The sequence below is a fragment of the Apteryx mantelli genome, chromosome 1 (genome assembly GCF_036417845.1).
Source record: "Apteryx mantelli isolate bAptMan1 chromosome 1, bAptMan1.hap1, whole genome shotgun sequence".
NCBI classification, from domain to species: domain Eukaryota; kingdom Metazoa; phylum Chordata; class Aves; order Apterygiformes; family Apterygidae; genus Apteryx; species Apteryx mantelli.
In genome coordinates, this window is record NC_089978.1 from 153,727,486 (window position 1) to 153,741,820 (window position 14,335).

Below are 14,335 nucleotides of genomic sequence, written 5' to 3' on the forward strand. Positions count from 1 at the left end.
AGAGAGAAAGAGCTGTAGTGCAGATGAAACACCAGGATGAATGTGGGTTAAGAGAAGGCAATAAAACCAATTTTCCTGTACACCAGATACCAACAGAGCCTTGGCTATCTTGAAAGGTGAAGGGATACAAGTGAATTTCATTATTAAAACCCCAAGCTCAGGTTAAGCTTTATGAAAGCTTTACATATATAGAATCTGACAGACTGGAGGAGCTGTAACCCTGGTTCACCAGGAATTAAGAAAAAAATATACTGTAATGCTAAAAAGTTGTCCCACCAAAACAGAATAAATAATATTGCTGTCTCCTCAGTCAACTATCTCTTGAGAATTGAGCAAGCATGAAAATACAGTGAGAACAATAAAGCTGAAAACATAGTGAAACTGAAATACAGTTGCACCAGGCTATTCATGTTGATTCAATATTGGGAACTAAAACCCAATTTGAAATAACAAACCTTAAAAAATAAATTCATCATTAAAATATCTGAGGAAAAAAGATAAAATGAAATGAGACATTGGTCTGACTTTAAAAAAAGAAAAAAACGCAGATGAATCCACAGCTGAAACATACTGCGTCCCACAGCAGTACCAAAGATGCATCATACAAAGAGACAACAGCGTGAGCAGGACTCCAAGGATACGAATGTAGCAAAGAGCACTATTTTCTTCCACACAAAGTTATGAGAAGTCGCTAACGACTAGAGCAATAGCTTGTGGCTCAGCTCTACCTCTCGCCTTACTCATAGTACTTAAAACTGCACCGCCGGCTTATTATATTGGATGGCAACACAGGTTGCCACTCACAATATCCTCCACTGCCGTCTAGTGAGGGATCGGCTCCCTCAGCAACAGGCTCTCCTCACTCCTCACCTGGCAGAGACAAGCAATGTCACTACTGTATTGTGTTAGAGATTTTTTATGCAGAGTTCAAGAAACATATGGAAAAGCTGTCTTTAGACAGATTATTAATGGAAGGACCATTAGAAGCAAGGAACTTTCTGCTTTTCATGCTCACTTTTTCTGCAAGTGCTTCTTCCAGCGTGGTCAAGGCAGTGTCTGTGTTTGTGGTGTCAGCTTGAAGAGATTTCACTCGATCCTTCAAACTGGTCATCTGCTTCTCCTTGTCTCTTAACTGTTCTTGAAGATTTTCAATCTTAAAGAAGAAAGGTGAATTTTAAGAAAAAAAATACAAACCCAGCTTAGAAGTATACTAAAATCAGGAATACACGCTCAAAAATGTTCTTAAAGCAAGGAAACTAAGCAACGGCTTAGGCCCATAAGCCTATATCAAAACAAGAAGAAATGCAACCAAAAATAATGAATATTAACAAGGCTTCAGCAACTTTTTCAAAAATTAGGAAAGACTTCAGAACAAGAAAGTCTAAATAATGTTTACACAAACAGTACAAACTGGGTGTTATTCATAATTTCTCAGGATGTTGTGCGTGACTAAAGGAAATAATTAGCCTATGGGAAAAATTTGAGAAAATTACTGCAGATAAAAGAGGCACTTGATAGTTAAAAAGTTGTGGAGAAGACTAAGTTTTTCCTTAGATACTGTCACATTCTTCACTGTATTTGTATGTTGCTTTTTGTCTGATATGATGGTTTGCTAAATAGTGAACTAGTACAAAGCATCATTCCTCAGACAGAAAATATCTTGTCCTTGTTTTCTGCAGATTTAGAATTCTAATAGTTTATGAGTTCTGAATATATCTTTTGACAGACCAAAAATCTTTTATTCAAATGAGAAAACCCAATAGCAAAGCTAAATTTTATGCATGCACATACATCACAAGAAGCAAACGCATATTGGCACATTAACATTACGATAACCCATCAAAAACAAATTTATCAGTGAAGGATTAGACTGGGTACAGATTTTCGAGTTGCTTCCTTTTTGCTGTTGTTGCTGACAATTTCTTTTTCCATCAGCAGATGTCCATCATAAACTGGAGAAAGCCACATGGCAGGTAATGTACCTATCTCCAAAACACTTGTAGCAAGATAATCTTTCAAAGAAATTTACCTCACACGACAACCCCAAAGGCTATCTAGTCCAGCGCTTAGTAAATTAAATGCAAGCATTACTAGCCTGCCTTTTTGGCTCACCTGTCTTTCTGTGAGCTCATGAACCAAATGCAGCTCGATTTCTCCACAGAAGAAAACTGAGCAACTCCTATAATGGCTGAGTGCAGGTGTTTGTACTTAAGGCACTCACTCACACAAGAGGAAAATGAGCTGCTGCCAGCACTTAACAGCAGTTAGCAGCTCCTTGCTTAGTGGAAATACAGCAACTACCCCCCACTTTTTACTCTCCAGCCCTGGAAGAACTGAGCTGCTGGGAATACAGAGCAAATGGCTACTTAGAGCCATCAACTACTATGTTGCCATCTGTATTAAAATCACTCCCGGACAATGGTTTTAGGAAAAGGTCTACATCACCAATGATAAACTTAAAAGCTTGTGCACGAGGTCGAACGTTTAATCGCAAAAGCTGGTTAGATGTGTTACAAGTGGAAGCCAGGAGAAGGCAGCAAGAAGGCCCTAACTGCAGGAAACCCTTGCTAAAGTTCCTTTGGAAACCATGGCCACTGAAGGAGCCTCCTGGCATATTTTTCTCCATACCATTTCATTTATTTCTATTATGCAGGTATATTTGCACTTATGATTCAGCTTTGTACACAATCTATATATTAGTGACAGAACAAGAACTACATAGAGTTTCTTCCTTTTTTAGGTACATAGTGAGATTGGCTTTGACTTATCTTCCTCATTAATTTCTCTTAAAAAAAAGTATTAGGCTTCTGAGCTATGCTTAAAATTTAAATTTGAGCACAACACAAACGACACTACAAAACAAACTTTAAAGAGCATGCAAAAGCATGATAAGTATCATCTCATGTGACCCAGATATAGGTGTATCATAACACCGAAAACCCCTATTTCTTTATACACTCCTGTGTATTCTTTAATGCCTTGCTAGCATATGCTTGTAGCACACGGAGCCAAAAGTTACCAGCCTCTGACAGAATGCTAACCGTTCTAGAATGAGAAGTCCTCATGGCACCCACACATGCAGTAACTGAGCTAGGTAACATCCCCAAGAGTAGCCTACATGGCTGCTCTTGACCTTATAAGCTTACAGTGTCGTCAGCTGTCGAGACAGACTGGCTGTTTAGATAGCCAGCCATGAAAATGTACTACAAAGAAGCGTGTGCTATTCTTAGACTGGTGTTTACTTCTGGAGGCGAAACTCTCTAGCAAAGGCTCCAACTGGCTGAACAAGGGATAGTGTAGAGCGACTTTCTGCTGTGAGCAAACTGCACACAAGAGACACAGCTAAATAATTCAACATCAGCATATGTTAAGCTGCTTGCCAAGGCATGCAGCACAAAACTAAATGGGGCACACGCATTTACACGTTTCAATAACACACTGTTTACTGTGACCAGAGTAAAATGTCAGCTGTATAACAGTATTATATATGACTACTGCATCTTTTCATTACAACTGCACCATCCTATATACCAAGAAAATGTAATGTGTACAAAGTGTAAACCTGTCTGTTCTTTCAGCCTTCAAGCATGCTTCATCGTGTCTGGAGTAGCAAATCATTTTTTCTTTAGTTTCCAGGGAACTGCAGGTACACTGAAATGTTTCAAGTCACACTAATAGCTATATGTCATCAAAATAATAATAATAACAATAACAATAATAATAATAATAATTTTAAAAAAAGCTACACACAACTGTGCTTTTTGCAGGGTCAGAGAACTGATAGTTCCCAATAAGGACATGCCCTTAAACTACAGAAAACTAGAATTGGCTCAAATCATGTGTCCAAATTCACACATTTGTATAGTAACATAGATGCAACATTTCCTTTACGAAATCACAGCCAACAAAAATATAATTGCCTCTCTTCTGTTTTTCTCCCAAACCTGCACTACTGTAGCAAATAGTAGCTAAATCATAGGTTCCCCAAAATTATGTGAGCTGAACAAAAAAGTGAAGCTTTGTCCATAGAGTTAATTAATGAAGAATTTTGCTACTATGTCTTTGCAAGCAGCTTGATACTCCTTTTCAAAAGGATACATAACATATGTCACGTAAAGATACTGATTTTACCATCAACTTTTCCCAGAGAACTGAAAAAACCAGTAACAAATTATGAAATAACCAATAGAAATAAAATAGGTGACCAAATTTGGTCTATCTTTTGTCTCCAACAAAAGATGAAATAAAACACAATGGAATCATCAATATCCTCTGGGTGACAGAAAGGGACAAGGCTTAAGGCAGCACTGTTTAAACATTCTGAAGATGATAAGTTTCCCCTGAAATGCTCTCCAAACCTAAGGCATATGTATTACTGTCCAAACTTTCTAAACTGGAAAAATTAAAAGTATATATTATCATTAAATTATTAAGAATCTATATTCTTGCTATGCATCCTTACTTTGCAGGGATCTATGGATAAGTTAGAAACACTAAGCGTACTGCAAAGGTATACATACACTGGAATCATCTGCTCTGCAAACCATCAATAAGGATTTACCAAAATCTGTTTTTTCACTGAAAGCTTTTTTTGGGGGGGGGGAGTGGGGTGTTTTATCTTTGTTTTGTTTTATACCAACATTGCCAGTTGTCAGGCACTATTTTGTGTCAGCCTGGGCGATTTATTCCTAGTTTCATGGAACTAATTATCTTGCCTTTCAACCCTGAAGCACAGGATTAAGTGCAAGAGAGGTTTCCTTTGGCATCCTGTTCCAGGGGCAAGGAGGCAAGCGTACTTTTTGCAAACACCAGTCTCACTGAAAACTCCACACAAATACAAAAACAAAAAATCAGCCCAGGAATTAAGGGGAATGCATCTAATTAAATACTCATAAAGACCATTAAAGCCCCAGATTCATCTAGTTGTAGGTTATTAGTAGATCCTTTGCAGTGTGCTTCAGCCAAGAAATTCTCTTGTAGAATCAACCTTTGGGTATGTGTAAACTGAACACTGAGAAACTGATTTCTCTTGCACCAATGACTTCTCTATTAGAATAAATGAAATGGGTTTGCACTGATCATTCAATTTGTTTTCCTTGTTTTTGTAAAAGAGTTTTTTCCCCCTTCAAAATATTGTTTTTTAATCAAAGATAGATACTTTGTAATTAAAACTTTTTTCCAACACCCAAGATGTAACAGAATTAACTACGCTTCTTTTTCATTTCCCTTTTTTTCAGTTTTCTTTTTGCTACTCTGACTTCTGAAAGGAGCAAAGTGGTTAAAGGAAAAAAAAAAAAAAGTGGTAACAACCCTGTAACTTAGTTCATTCTTTTGCATTCTTTGGCAGTAAGAAAGAAGAGAAACAACTCTCAAAAAATTAAGATCCAAGAATGTTTGGAAAATATTTTTAAAAATGCAAAATGTCCATTTTCAATTCAAAATCTTTTTCATTCTTGAGAAAGTTTGTTATGTTTTCTACCATTTGTGTGTATCTCCAATTTCTAGTAGCTAGCTATATTACTTACCAGCAGACAAATCTTTCACTGTACCTTTTGTATAAACATGTGAAAATGTCTTTACTTATACTCTTCACTACCCCAGTGCAGCTTCATGAAGATATTGTTTTGGTCAATAACATGACATCTTCATCATAATATACAATGGACAATCAGTGTAACACTGGATAATATTCCTTAATTGTTATCAAGAGCGGATGTACAAAAGAACCTCAGGGGACTGCTAAGCCTTTGACTTTTCCAATCCTTGCTTTCATCCACTGGAAGCAGTACTATAAAATGCTATTTAAGTAGCCAGCTGGTTTGGGATGTTTTGTGATCTATTTCTATGGCATAGCTGCCCAGATAAATAAAAACTCTATGTAAGTTATGAGCTTTCAATACAAGTCTTCCATGATGTTGTACTGACACTGCTGGCAACATCACCTGGAGAGTCAATAACTACAAGTTGATGACAGAATCTCACCGGTCACATGCAGAGGTGATTCTGTCCATGTCAGAAATATTCATGTGGGGGAGAAAAAAAGCTCGTGTGGGAGAGAAAGTTGGCAAGTAAGTAGGTATGTGATGATAAATCAGCTAAAATTCTTTCTAGTGAGACTCCACTCCCTGCAATGTAAGAATACTGATATCATGATAAAAAGTTGATAGCCTGTAGTCATACTTTATTCTGCTACAACCCGGTGATATTTGAAAAGCTGGAAAAAGTGGAGTTGCATCAGAATCAGGTTGAGAACATAACATTTCCCATATACAAGATCATATCGCTGTATCTCACATAAGAAAAAAATAGTTGTTTCTGAAGAAAGGGTAAGACATTTACTAGATAATTGAGTGAATTCAAGAAATTTTGTTCCTAAAATGTAGTAATGAGAGGTCACCTTAAGCCCTGAAGAATGTTCAAGAAAATTACACTAGTGAATTTGTAAATAATACTGTTTTTCTGGAAGCTGTTTTTTATATTACAAAAGCCTATAATCAAATATTACTGCTCAGTTTGATAAGATTAGGCTCCAGTTTTACAAATGTCACACTGCAAAAATCATCATTATGCCTATCTTTGTACTGCAGATCTTGCAAAAGCACCAGTACAACAGTTCTGCATGACTTGCAAAAATCTGCATTTAGTTTAGTGCTAACATAAATTCCTAGGGAAAGACTGTAACTCACCACTGCATGAATGAAAGGAAAATATGGAAACACAAAATTTGATCTTCTGTGTGTGGCTCCACTGAACCTCCAGTATAAGGTGTTGCTGGTGTGCTTTTAAGTCCCCAGTGAAATAAGATCTGTCACATGAGTGGATGTCATTCATATTACCAAGTTGTATTAGCTAGACTGAGGGTAAGGTTCTTGCTGTTAATTTTCATAGTTAAATTCTTAAGACTAGCAACAAGATGCTGAGCTGAAGCTTCAGGCATATCATGTCTTCTTGTTGTGAGGGTGAGATTTTTAAGTAGTTTTAAAATTTGGGATAGACCTAAGACATTTCTCTTCTGTCTACTTTCACTAATGTTTTGGCAAACACTAGCCATGCCCAGTTGAATATCTTGGTGTACCTCCAAGCTTGTCCAAGCTTGTACCTCCTGCCTGTCCAGGCAGGCAACTCATCTGTGTCCTAACTCCTTTTAAAGACAAGACCTGGGTGTATCGCAGTCTGCACTGCTCTCTGCCCTGAAGTTTCTGTGGGAAGAAATCTGTGGGCTTGAGGGCAGGAAGGCACAATATCTACTCAGTGTGGAAGGACAAGGCTGGCTGCTAGGTACTCCCATGGCAGAGTTCCCTCCAAAGTTTGACTGCATTTAGTGTGCTCTTTTTACTTTATGATCCAAACCATTTATGAAATTATGGCTGAGCTGTTGCCAAGTTATATTCAGAGATTCTTGTTCTTGAATGATAACAGAAAATTATTCCTCAATAGTTTGTGTATCAGCTAGTTTTGTAAAGCTTGTAAAGCACAACGTAAATTAAAAACACTAAGAAGTGCAAGATACCAGCGGTCATCTCTCTCTTTTTCAAATTTCAAATTCCAGAGTCCAGATTAACACTTCAATGTAGAGATGGTGAACTGTCCAATTAAGCAGTATCCACTGACAATGTTTGTTCATTTTACATCCATTTATTACCCAGTGAAGGCATGATTAATTTTTATTTTGCCTCAGAAATATGTTTTCTTCTTTTTACCACTGCTCTACTTCAATGCTTATCTGGAACACTACTATCTTTTCAATATCACCACACTGGAAATGTCTCTCTCTTATATCACTGCACTTTGGAAATGCCCTGATGTTGCTAAGCTTAGTATAACAGGATTCTGTGACATCTTGAACTGTAAAGGCTCAAAAAAGAGAACAAGGCTAAAGGGAGTGTGGAGAACATGGAGGAGGATAGGACAAAAAAGAGAATTTGAAATGGAGATACTCCAACACAGTGGTACCTCATACATAATATATTCCTATCTGCTGATACTCAGGTCCAGTTAAAATTCAGAATAGCTTCAAAAAAAAAATTGTTGCTTGCTTTTTCAGAAGATGAAGTCTTTTTTTGATTCTTACTTCTGTGATCTCCAATCTGCTCAAAGTCCTTTGAAATTAGCACAAAATTTTACTGTGTTTCATTTTACAAATAAAGCATTCTGTAGCTATGTAGCCTAGAAACCACAAAAAATTGTGGATTTCTGTCATAAAACACTTAACTGTCAGGTAAATGTATGGGCCACAAACAGGCACATTGCTACTCTTGTAAGAAGAAAAAATTGTGCACAGACTGAAGAGGAAGCTTAAAAAAATTCGGGAATTACAGAACGGCTAATACAACTCATGCATTATCCTGCCCTAACTTTGCATTCATGTTTATGCAACAAGACTGACTTGAGAAAAGAATTGTATGGAGAAAGAATTTCTGCTATAACAAAGCTTGACTTAATAACTTCTACAGGCAGTTAATTATTTTATACCTTTGGTGAAGGAGCCACAGACAACTGGCACTGGTCCAAAAGACTATTCTCTTTACAGTGCTTTTTCACACAAAGATGCTTTGCAAGTAGATTTATATCAAACAGAGAAACAGCTCACTTATGTTTACAGAAATCATCTCTAGGGAAGTTTCCATTCCTTTGTTTCCTTTTGTCCTCTTTTCCTTTGCATACTTAATCACCCTTTGGTAACACCATTTTGTTGACTGATCACTTCAAAGCAAACCCAACAGGAACGGTCACCAGAAACCAAATTGTAATTATGGTATCTTCAGAAGAGTAAAGAATTTCTCCTCTGTTGTCATATTACCTACCCCAAACAGCATTTAAAAGAGATGCTTAAAACCATATTCTCAGAATATTATTATTAAGTTTGCAGTCATTCTATCCTGCTAGTAAACAGCTGGCATCATCTTCAAAACCTTTACACACAATCCCTGTCACTAAATTTTTCAATTTCTGAAAACTGATATTGAGAGGCAGTTCTTTACATGGCTCCAAGGAGACTCTGGCATAGTCCAAGCTGGTAAAAACAAAAGAAATGAGGACCTCAAGACTGGAAAATGATTTTTGACTTTGTACATGAACAGAAATACACATTTTCAGGGGAGCCAATTTACATGTTTCTAAGCATTGTCTCAGTTCCCCAGCTTTTGCCTAGAAAAAATTACACGTTAGCAATGAGTCACATCCTTAGACAGCTGTAAAACAGTTGAATTTAGTTAAGAAATTACTTCATTCAGAGGAGGTTCATTAATATCAATAGGTCAACCTAGTCAAAAGTAGAGTCCTTGTGTTGTAAAATTCCATCTTTGACACTGGCCAATATAAAAGAGGTTTTTGAAGTGAGGGGTGCAGGAGGAGGCATTCTCTCTAACCTATAGATATTGCTTATGTCACAAAGCATGCAGGTTAAATATGAATGAACAATGCTTTATGTAAAATGCAATTTTTTTAACAAAAGTATAAAAGCTGATCATAAAAGATTTGTTTCAGCAATATCTAAGCCAATTGGTTAATCACCCATGGTTAATTATATAATCCATTAAGAAAAAAATCACTGTTTTGTCTTAAAGCTTCACTTAGTGACTCCTTATTTTTGACACTATTGATCAGCTAAGAGAGAGTCAGTATCCATTATCCACCCACAGCAAGATTTCAAACTGGGTTGTTTATCAAGACAATTTGTTGGCTCCAATCTCAGGGCAATACACTTATTCGCTCAAGTAATTTTAAACAGAAATCTGCCATCATAGATAACAAAACAAATTCATATAGATTCTGCTTCTCATCTTCTCCTTCAGTGAAACATTAAGTTTGTAAATTTAGTTTCAATTTCTTTCATATATGTTAAAGTGTGACTTATATTGAGAACCATAATTGTGGTAAATTATTTTGCAATCTAATTATGCATAACATCCATTTTGTTGCAATCCTGGCCTAATCATCCACAATAGCATCATGCTAATGCTTCTTTCAGGTGTGTCCTGACATTATCAAGCAATCTCTTTTGACTATGCTTTCTAAAGCTTTATTCCTAAGACATATCAAATATGAACGGATTAAAAAAATGACTATTTGGGGAATGTTTGGTCCTTCCTGTACCAAGTCCCAGAATGGACTTTGCTGATATATGTACACAGATTTGATTTAGGAAAGTTAACTACAGAAAAAATACAAATACTATAATTCAGAGTATTTTCAGAATAGGGGTTCCCAAATATTCAAAATAAGGAAGACTGAAACTACTTCATCTTGGAAGAGCCTCTCCCTTTCTTACAAAAGGCTGATAAAAAAAGGAAAAATTTAGAAGCAGTGCATGTTAACTTAGATTTGATACTCCATTTTGCAAGAAACAGAATAAAACTGAGATGCTCAGATGTTGGTTTTGGAGTAGCTTGAGCTTTACAAGATTATATATCATGTTTAAAATGTGTCAAGTGAAAAGCTTATTAAATTATTAATTAAAGTTTTTCACTTGGATAAACCCCAAGTACAGCGATCCATTGCTTGCTGTTGTCAAACAAATACCCTTCATTCCATGACAACTTGATCTCATATACTTGGGAATGATAATGCTATTTTCCTACCTTACTTTAGATTTTGATATGGTTCTACAGAGAGTAAAGATGCCATACCTACTGAAATACCTCTACTTAGATCCTTTCACAGTACATACTACATATCATATGCTCTTTACAGAGGAGAAGATGATGATAAGAGCCATGAGGACAGGAAAGGCTTAACTTATCACAGCACTGCAATAGCTAAGATTGGAAATTAGGAAGCAGAGAAGATGACCAAACATTGATACAGACAGATGGACAGGATGGGGTCATGGGATTTAATGTTGACTGTAAAGGAAATCCTGACAGCAAACTAAATTTCATCTGTGTTATCATTTAGGAACACTCAAGCAGAAGGCTGTACAATTTGAACAGAGATTTTAAATGAGACTCAGATTCACACACCGAATTCCATTTTCCAAATCAATGATTTAATACAGTGATTAAAGAAATACCATAAGGTAAAATTGCCCTAAACCAGAGGAGAGAGCTCCAGAAAGGAAGGATGTTTCCAGTTCCAATGTAAAATATGGCCAACCAGCTGCCATTCCCCTGTTTTATTCTCCCTGAAAGGAAAGACTGATGAATACAAAGGGAGAAGGAAGGTATTACTGTAAATACTAAACACAAGAGTATATATTTTTGTTGAGTATTTTGTTATCACTGCTATTACAGAGTTACTTCAGAACACAGGGATAGGCAACAGAAAAAAACAAACTTCAAAATAAAATTCACTCAAGGTCCGTGTTCCAAAAATGTATGAATTTAAGAAGCCACATATATTAAATTACTCCCATTATTTGATCACACTCTTTCCCATTTTATACCACAGACTGCTTTAGACAGCACTGCAATCTCTACTAAAAATAAAGGCTGGGAGGGAAAGAGTGTGGTCCTCTTCATCCAGAAGTTCTCTTTAAAACACTCCACCACCCATCACTGGCTGAAGGGCAGGAAGGGCTTCCCAACTGTCAAGCCCATGTGTTATTCTGGGACAAGGTGATTCTCATTTCCCCTGGTGACACCGTTCCATCTTGAGCAGGGACCGGAATGGATTTTTCTCATCCCTTGGATAGTGAAATCACAGGCTTGAAAGCCATTCACATACTTGTGCCTTATGACAGTTTTAATGACTGTATAAATATTGAGTCGAAACTCACCATAGAACATTTTCTAACCTAGTGGGTTCAAAACCATGCTTGAATCAAGCAAAACATAGATCTGAACTGAAAAATGACTCCTTCCTTGTTCTAGTGCAGTTCACTGAGTTGGCTAACCCAACCAGTAACAGCTGCTCCAGACACAGCTCAGACAATCCCCTGAGGGGCAGAAAATGCCTGAATAGCAATTCAGCGGTGACCAAAGTGTCGGAAATTGTAAAGTCTTGCAACCCAGAGAGCAATGAAAAGCCATGCGAGGAAGACTGATGTAAGCAACCTCAAAAATGGCACACGCCCTTGCTTTTCCTGCCTCCTCAATCATCGAGGACTTTGTATTTGTCTAGTACGACAGTGAATACACCAACAAAGCTTATTAGCTTTATCTTGCCAAAAAAACTACACATTTAATTTATAATGAAGTCAAAGGGCCCCAAAGTTGGCCGTTTTCCCAGATTCCTTCAAGAAACCAGTATTTGTCAGTCCCACTACCTATGAGTAATGTTCTGTGTTGCCAATCAAGAGGTTATCTCAAAGCACAAGAAGGACATAATATTAAAGCAACTGCTGCTCTTTGAGGGATACTCAAAAAAAGATTCCTTCCATATATGATAGATCTGTTAAATTGTGGTTTCAGTTTTTGAAACACTGGAAAACAGGTAATTCCAGGAACTCCATGAAGTTCCCTTGTAACTTTACGATTGCTATCCATTTTCTGTAACACTATTACGACAATACATATCAATTTACAAACCTACATTAGCCAGCTGCAACAGCTGAACTACACAACCAACACCATTAACCTCACAGTCCTGCTTTCCTTCGTAGTTAGAAACTACTTATCTAAAAGGAGGACTGGATAATCATTATTTCAACAGATAAAAATCAAGTACTTTAGTCACTAAAGGCAATAGGGAAGATTCTTTCTTTAATAACATCAGCATAAACTGAGAGAATTTTCCTTGTGTTACTATATCTTAAGATAAGAAATTGTTTTGCTATCTTTCATACACATCAAAACAACACTTGATTTTTGAAAGAGTATTATAATTCATCTGGGAATACAGGTATATATGCTGCATATAGTCCAGATATTTTTATTTTTGTTGTGGTATCATACAAAGCTCCCAGTAGAAGAGGGGGTTGTATAAAAATAAAGCAGCATATTCTGCATATATAAATTACAACTTTTAACATGCCCTGTCAGAAAACTCATTAAATCTTAATACTGAATATCCATAATTTTATTTTGAATCCAGTAGCTTTCTCCAACATGGATGCTGCATTGGTAACCATAACTATACACTGAAAATCATTGTAATAAGATACAAGTTTCTTTGCTTAAAAATCAGTTTTTCAAATTTAACTTTTGCCTCTTCCAGCAATTAAGAAATCTCACATAATTTACTAAACCACCTTCAGGTGCATGTTAGCATGAATTAATTCACTCACAAACAGATTTCACTGCACTGAAGTTTAATAGAAGTGAGTCCTACACATCCCTGAGATTTATTTTTAAACCATGTATTTAAAAATCGCATTTTTGGAGTTATTATCTTCCAAGACCATGCAGGATTTATATGAGGTTCTCCATGCATCTTATATTTTAGGTGACTAGTAATGAGAGTTACTTAAATTATAATAACAGTGTTTTTCTGAATGATTCCATGATACAACAAAAAAATGAGAACAGATGATGGAATCCATGTGGCCCACAACATATCAAACATTCTGGCTGCTATTGGCAAATGATCATTTTTAATACTTTTTGAGAATGACTGGCCATATTCATTATTAGCTCTTAATAAGCAAATGTTTATATGCTTAGAAGTCAGTAAGAGGAAAATTACTTGAATAATGATTACAGAGGTAGAGTGGGCCAAGTACAGCCACTAACCTTATGAAAGAATAATTCTGAGGAAAACAGTAGTAAATGCATGAACTCAGTTCACATGTGAAAAGCTAAATATAACTAACTTATCAGGGAGCCATTTGTATAATTTTATGTAAATATAAATTGCTCTTTAATTGTTCAAGAACATCTATAAGAAGCCTAGGTGCTCCTGAATAATTTTTCAGTATCTAAATAAAAAGATAGTATTTCTAGTATGTAGTAGCATTCAAGAGTGCTTCATTCTGGTTGATGTGAAGAGAAGAAAACCAGAAGGCAAATAAATTTTAACGTACATAGAGCTCAGAAACTGTCTTCAGAATGACTTCTAATGAACCTAAAGAGACAATATTAAAAAAGAACACTGTACAGGCTCTAGATTTCTCCCACTCTCCTGCATGATATAATCACGATCTTTATACTGATAAAACAAGTAACTAGATGCTAGTGTCTCTAAGATGGAATTCACGAGAGTCCCAGAAATGAAAGGTATCTCCCAAGGGGAAAAGGGACATGTCAAGGGATTCTAGCAGAAGCAGATATATTCTGCAGAGTGCTGACTACTATCTCCAGGAGATAGTCCAGAATGTAAGAGGCAGGGTGGGAGGGGTGGATCTGCGGAAACATTAAGGTAAGAACCTCATTCATCTAGCCAGCCAATGTGCCTTGTGTCATCCTGTCGGTAGGAAGAACCTCTCTTACACAACAAGGAAGCATGTTTGTTGACAGAG

General features: G+C 36.5%; 1 protein-coding gene across 10 annotated transcripts in view; it reads right to left on the minus strand.

Annotated features, from left to right (window-relative positions):
- The window catches only part of ERC1 (ELKS/RAB6-interacting/CAST family member 1), a 312,721-nt gene that overhangs the window by 200,108 nt on the left and 98,278 nt on the right, over positions 1-14,335 (minus strand). For all 10 annotated transcript variants that reach the window (XR_010885944.1, XR_010885943.1, XM_067307213.1 and 7 more), the window contains exon 9: positions 1,016-1,153. Coding sequence is in view for 8 of the 10 variants with exons in the window: in XM_067307213.1 (XP_067163314.1) it covers positions 1,016-1,153 (138 nt within the window). In the remaining 2 variants the exon portion in view is untranslated. The remainder of the gene's footprint in view (positions 1-1,015; positions 1,154-14,335) is intronic.